The sequence below is a fragment of the Grampus griseus genome, assembly GCF_964374135.1.
Source record: "Grampus griseus genome assembly, chromosome: 16".
Classification (NCBI taxonomy): Eukaryota; Metazoa; Chordata; class Mammalia; order Artiodactyla; family Delphinidae; genus Grampus; species Grampus griseus.
In genome coordinates this window covers 42,424,899-42,431,084 of record NC_139010.1, presented here as the reverse complement: position 1 = coordinate 42,431,084, position 6,186 = coordinate 42,424,899, and the positions used below count along the sequence as shown (strand labels likewise).

At 45.7% G+C, this 6,186-nt stretch overlaps 1 protein-coding gene across 2 annotated transcripts; it reads right to left on the bottom strand.

Annotated features, from left to right (window-relative positions):
- Nucleotides 1-582: 582 nt before the first annotated feature.
- Nucleotides 583-5,342, bottom strand: ZNF32 (zinc finger protein 32). Of its 2 annotated transcripts, none has more exons than XM_082673555.1 (3): nucleotides 5,268-5,342; nucleotides 2,766-2,905; nucleotides 583-1,562 (listed from the first exon to the last, which is right to left on the bottom strand). In XM_082673555.1, exons 2-3 carry the CDS (start codon nucleotides 2,833-2,835, stop codon nucleotides 769-771), a joined length of 864 nt encoding a protein of 287 aa, XP_082529681.1. In that variant the 5' UTR covers nucleotides 2,836-2,905; nucleotides 5,268-5,342; the 3' UTR covers nucleotides 583-768. The 2 variants fall into 2 exon arrangements, with proteins under 2 accessions (XP_082529681.1, XP_082529682.1); XM_082673556.1 differs by having other exon boundaries at nucleotides 583-1,520.
- Nucleotides 5,343-6,186: the final 844 nt, after the last annotated feature.

Below are 6,186 nucleotides of genomic sequence, written 5' to 3'. Positions count from 1 at the left end.
TGGAGGACTGGAACTTCATTATTGACTACAAATTTGAGCTCAGTAATGAGGACACTTATGCCCTTACTAGGTGACTCTAACTCTGAGAGATTGCTGCTGTTGCCAAAAGGGAGTGAGAGTCATTGTGTCAACTATTGTAGATAGTTGTCTGCTCTTTGGCTATAGGCAAGTTATCTCTATCCCAGTTAGGAGTGGAAGACTGAAGTAAACCACAGTGCAGGCTTGGAAGGGATCCTATTTTTGTAAGGAAAGGCTAGGGCCTCTGCTATGAACATGGGTGATTTGTTAGAATATGCTGTTGAGACTACCATTCAGATAATATTCAATATGAGGATTATTAGATTTGCCTCATGAATTCTGCCCAGTGGTCTTGAATGCAAAACAAGATTAATTTGAATATGTAGAGAAGAAAATAATCTTGGGATTGGTAAGAGGCTGACTTTTTAAAACAGGCTGATGGTGTCAATTGCAAATTTAAAATCTGTATATGCTACATAAATCTCCAATTGTGTACTAGATTAATGGTGGTACCTTGGGAAATTAGGTCAAAATAAGTGGACAAATTATGAATCATACATGATAACGATAATAAACAAGACATTTATTTTTGATATTCATTTGGGGGAAGGGAGAAAAGTCAGTTTGCTCTACCCAGTGATGGTCTTTCTGAAGGAGTCTCCATTCATTCTGTAAAATTGAATAGGTTGTTTAACCTCAGGGGATTTTATGCTGTTAATTCATAAAGAGAACTTCCTTTGATGAGAGTGGTTATAGGGTGAGCCTTTGTGAGCAGCTTCGCTGGTGCACAGCCAGACTCCCTCTCTGAGTGAAGCTTTTCCCACACTGGCCACACAGATAGGGTGTCTCTCCTGTGTGGATTTTGCCATGCAGGATACAATTCCCTCTGGTGTGGAAACTCTTCCTGCATTGTGCGCAGGCATAGGGTTTCAGGCCTGTGTGGACTCTGATATGAACAATTAAGCTTCCTTTCTGACTGAAGGCTTTTCCACACTGATCACATCTATAGGGCTTCTCACCACTATGAACTCTTCTGTGAACAGCGAGGTTACTTTGATTCCTGAAGCTTCTCTGACAAATAGCACACTCATAGGGTTTCTGTCCAGTGTGGAGTCTTTCGTGAACGGCCAGACTACCTCGTTGACTAAAGCTTTTCCCACACTCCTTGCACTGATAAGGCTTCTCTCCTGTGTGTATTCGTTGATGTGTAACAAGATTGCCTTTGGCCCTAAAGCTTTTTCCACAGTGGGTACACTCAAAGGGCTTCTGACCAGTGTGGATTCTCTCATGTAACGTTAGACTACCCTTTTGCCTGAAGGATTTTCCACATTCCTGGCACTCATAGACCCTCTGTCTCACTCCAGGTGAATCTTCCTGTAGTGTCTTAGAATCTGGGGATTTTTGTTCCAGCTTCTCTCTTCTGAAAGAATTCTGGAAATCCCAGCTTGAGGATCCTGTGGCCTCAGAGTGATCATATTTGTGGTGGGCTTCTGTCATCACATCTGGTAAAATGAGAGGGAAGTCATGTAAGAGGCACCAATATGCTGAGTGAGAAGAACAGGGAAAAAAGAAACAATGCTTTGAGTGCTTATAATGTGCCAGATATTATACTATAAACTTTGCATAGATAATTTAATCCTGAAAACAATCTATTGCTACAGTTAAGAAAGTGAAAGTATAGGGAGGTTGTCAAAGATTGTGCAGCTAGGTAAGCATAGACTTGGGATTCAGGCATGCTCCATAGCAGTGTACTGCCTCTAAATTTAGTTTAATTTAGCCTCCCAAATAGTATTGTGTATAGACATGGTTGTTTCCATTTTAAAGGTAAGAAAACAGGCTCAGAAAAATTAAGAAAACTATATATGATCAAATTAGTGCCATACCCAAGTTCTGACACCAAAACAGGTGTGGATCCAGGTTGTGTAGGGCCTAAAGCTTTAAAATTTTGGATGGATTTCATTAAGAAACAGTATAAAAGTAGGGACAAGGCCTTGAAGAGACCAGTGTAAGGGAAAGATCCTGAACCTTGTTTCATTAGTTTCGTGAGAAATCCACTTCTGCTCTAGTCTGCTCTCCTAACAGTGGAGTAAGCTCCATGATATCAGAATATATGTAGCAGAATCCTTGGTACTTTACATCTATTAATTCTAATCCCTGCACCCTGCAAGATAGAGCTTATTGTCCCATTTTACAGATGAAGAGGCTGGAGCACAAGAAAGTTAAATAACTTGTCTGATAACACAGATCAAGTCAGGGCTATCACAGAATCTGATCCAAGGAATTTTTCCCTTTAAAATCCATGCTATTTCAATCTGCTAAGCTATGGTGGAACTGAAGTCTATTTTGGTTTGGAAGTTATTCTCAACACTTCCTATGCAGATATTGACAGTACTCTCCAGTATTGCCCTGCATATGAGGCTTCTACTGCACTTTAAATATGGGTCCATTCATCACTAATAATAGTTTTCTTGGAGTCATCCTAGGGAGATTTCAACTTGTTATTCAATGATTGTGCTGAGATTTAAAACTGCTCATTCATTCTCTCAGAGACTACCTCCATATCAAGACTGCTGTGCTCTGTTTCTACTATTTCTAACTCCAGTTTGTAGGCTTTCCCTGTAATCCCTAGAAACGGTGAGCTCCACCAAAGGAACATCTTCTGTGCATCCTCAGCCTGTTGACTAGTGCTGAGAACAGGGACACTGATTATTATGAGTTGAGGGCATCCCAGCAATCAACTGACTCACTGAAAAATGCTACATTCTGGGCATATCTTCCATGACAGTCCAGCAGAGTAGCTGTTGGAAATCCAAACATGTCCACTCCTGCTGTATGACCTTAATCACCACCTCTTCATATGATTCTTCCATGGGCTGTTCTTGAGTACCTGGGGAGGGAAAAACAAACAAACAAAAACAAAACAGAACAACAAAAACAAACAGGAAAGGACAGGAGAATTGATAAGTGAGGAGAATAAAGTCAACAGGAGCTCCAGTTTGGGGTATGAGTGAATGGAGGAAATCTTGATTGCCTGATGTAATGTCAGTCACCTACAATGTAACTGCAAAATGAGCCAAAAGGTACCATGACCACTTATAAATGAGTCCAGGAGGAAGCAGGAGGTGGGAAAGCAGAGAAGACATAAAGCAAACAAGTATCTCTTCTTGCCAGTGCCAAGATAATGGTCCATCCTATTTGTACCTTAGCTTAGCCTTAGCATGTGACTGGAATTGTCCACTTCCTTCCCCTGCCTAACAGCCTGCTATTCTATCCTCCAAGCCTCCAAAGGAATTCAGAATATAAAAAAAATTTCAGCCATCATGATTGATTCTATGATTGAAATGGCTCCAGCTCTCCTCTCCAGTCCCCTCTAGGTTATTAGGACAGAACAAGAGATTTCATATTTCCTTTTGGCACTTCTTAGGAGGCTCCAGATGCTTCAAGGTATGAGAATACCAGTTCTGAGGAACTATAAATACTTGCCAATTCTTGGAGGAAAAAAGACCTACTTCAGACTCCAAAACCAAGCCCAAGGCACACCGATTAGGGTAAGTAACTTGCCCCTATTCCCAGAGCCAGTAAGGAGTCAAGGTGAGGCAAAGGCTCAAATCCAAGACTTTTTGGATCCAAAGCCTATGTCCAGACAATTCTCTACTTTCTCGTCACTAAAAAGCTGGTGAGAATTCTTATAAAATGAAATAGAATGGAACAGAGCTTGACCAGACCTTACTATTCTTCCAGATCCTAGGAATCCTCGTGTTCCATATTATCCTTTTGTATTTTGGGGGGGGGGGGTATTCTTATTTCAGGACCCTAATTACTGAATACTTACACTTTATTTATGCAGTGGTCCAATGTATAATCTTTGTTTCCCTCTACTACGTCCCATGAAAATGCTGGCCTCCTGATTTAATGAAATAGCAGTGTGATACTACAATTCTTTGTTAACCCAAACACCTGGTCTTCTTGACAACTGCCCTTTCTGCTGCATGTTTTGATGACTGGAGAGGCATTTAAACTCTTTATTTGGAGGACTCAGCTCCAATTTGCAGTACAAGACACAGAGCGATGCCTTATCAGAGTGTCAGGACACTACAACACCGTTCACTTGGAAGTGGAAGGTGTTACTGCTCAACCACACATCCATCAAGAGTCAGTGGAAAGTATATAGGTACCTGCTACCTGAGGTTGGACTCTGTCTCTGGTTAGTCCAGCAAATAGTTTGGTCAGAACGTGTGGGCAGCACTTACAGCTGTGCCTCTCCACATGTTGTGAGATATTCAACAAGAAACAGCTCAGCTGCGTCTCAGGAACCTCCTTGATTAATAAAGGGAAGTTGTCGTATTTTTCTCCCTAGATTCCACAAATCTGAGGAATCAATTTCCTGAAGATTTTGGATAAAGTCACTTTATAGTAGAAAATATTGCTTTTCCTATCAGAAAGGCCATTATATCCTGTGGAAAGAGCTCAGAATTAGGCCATGAGAGACTTGGATTACCCTTCTCTCCCCTTAAATGACACTGGGCAAGTAACCAAACAGCCCTGACCCTATTTCCTCACTTACTAAATAGTCTGATAACACTGTATTATCAAGTAGCTCTTGGGAGAATAAAAGAACCAAATGTGAAGGGCCTCTGACATGACCTACAGGTTTAAGGCCTAAAGTTGAGAGTCCACAGCAGAGGACTAGGATTGTTGCTTTCTTGAGGGATAGTTTAAGGATTAGGAGATTCTGGGGAGGGGTGATTATTTTCTCTGCACACCTGAATCCACTTTGTCCTTTCCTATTCTGCACCCAACGAAGTTTGTCCTTTCTCCCTTTCACCCACCTCAGAGAGACTGCACTTTCTCCTGTGCGTCTTCTGAAACCCTCCCCGCGGGCCCCGGGGCACACCTGCCTGTGGTCTCCCCCTCCCGCGTCTCGGGGTGCAGGGCCTTGCTCCACACCCGGCCGTGCTGTCCGGCGGAGGGACCCCTGCTCCTACCGACAGACTCTCCCTTCCCGCCTCAGGTCTGCCCCCACCCCCAAACCCCCGGGCCGGCCCTGCGCGCTGGGCCTCAGCACCCCTTTCTCTGGTCCAGCTGGACCTTTTCCTGCGGGCCGCAGACCTCTCCCCACGCAGCTGGCTGCCCTGGGGAGTCCAAGCTGGCCAGGCCTACTCAAGGCCGCAGGGGGCTCAGGGACCGCGGCCTGCAGGCGGGGCCCAGCCTCGCTCGGGCGTACGGACCCGGCCGGCGGCCTCACTCACCGCAGCGGCGCGCGCCCGCAGACAGACAAAGGCCGACAACAAGCCCTCAGCAGCGCCGGCGCGAGCGGCCCGGACTACAACTCCCAGGAGGCTCCGCGCGAGCCTGAGCGGGGGCGGGCCGCACCTCGGCGGCCCCGGCTTCCCCGAGTACTGTGGGAAACGTAGTTCGGCGATGCGACCGGCCGCTCGGGCTCTGCGGGTCTTGGTGCGCGCTGGGCGCTCAGGTCCCTCCTGTTTGGCCCCGAGCCAGAGATGCCGACTTGTTCGCGGATGTAGAGCGGGGGCCGAGAGCACCAAACGGCCACTCAGATTAGCCAGGCGTGGGATGGCAGGTTGGTGAAGCCGTCCGCTGAGCCAGGACAGGGGGAATCCAGGGTTCTGAAGCGAAGTGTTGGGAAGAAATGAGTTGATAAAGCCTCGGGTGTTTAGGGGTTTTGCGTTGAGCCGCTGCATGAGCAGAGACTAAATCTGTAATTAGAGTTCTGAGACAAGGAGCAAATATTTCAAGTGAAGTCTGTGGGGAAAGAGGACTTGGAATATCACAGGAAAATTTCGAGAGCCTGGAGAGGAGAGCTATGCCCTACCGATCCCATCAGTAAGAATTTGCACTCTAAATGGGTAAGAGATCAGGTTTGGAATTGTCCTGAATTTGCTTTTTGGCTCCATCACAACAGTCTGGAGCCAACAAGCAAATTGACTAGCTACAGGATTCTGGACAGGCTTCTTACCTGGTGGAGAGCCCAGGATAGGCACAGGTGACAGCTACAGGGGCCAGGTGAAGGCTTCTTGAAAGGGCCAGGGTCCAGGCCAGGCCACCCCGCTATCCTGTTGCTTCAGAGCAAAGGCAGGTATGTGAGTGAACCCAGAAAAAAATCGTTCTGTATGTACTCCATGAATTATGGAGAGAAAACAGTATTTT

Bases quoted from the DNA above. Each gene is read 5' to 3' on its own strand.
- ZNF32 (XM_082673555.1), bottom strand. From the start codon at position 2,835: ATGTTTGGATTTCCAACAGCTACTCTGCTGGACTGTCATGGAAGATAT. The intron at 1,563-2,765 runs GTGAGTCAGTTG...CTTCTCACTCAG, and splicing joins CCAGAATGTAGCATTTTTCA to CATATTGGTGCCTCTTACAT.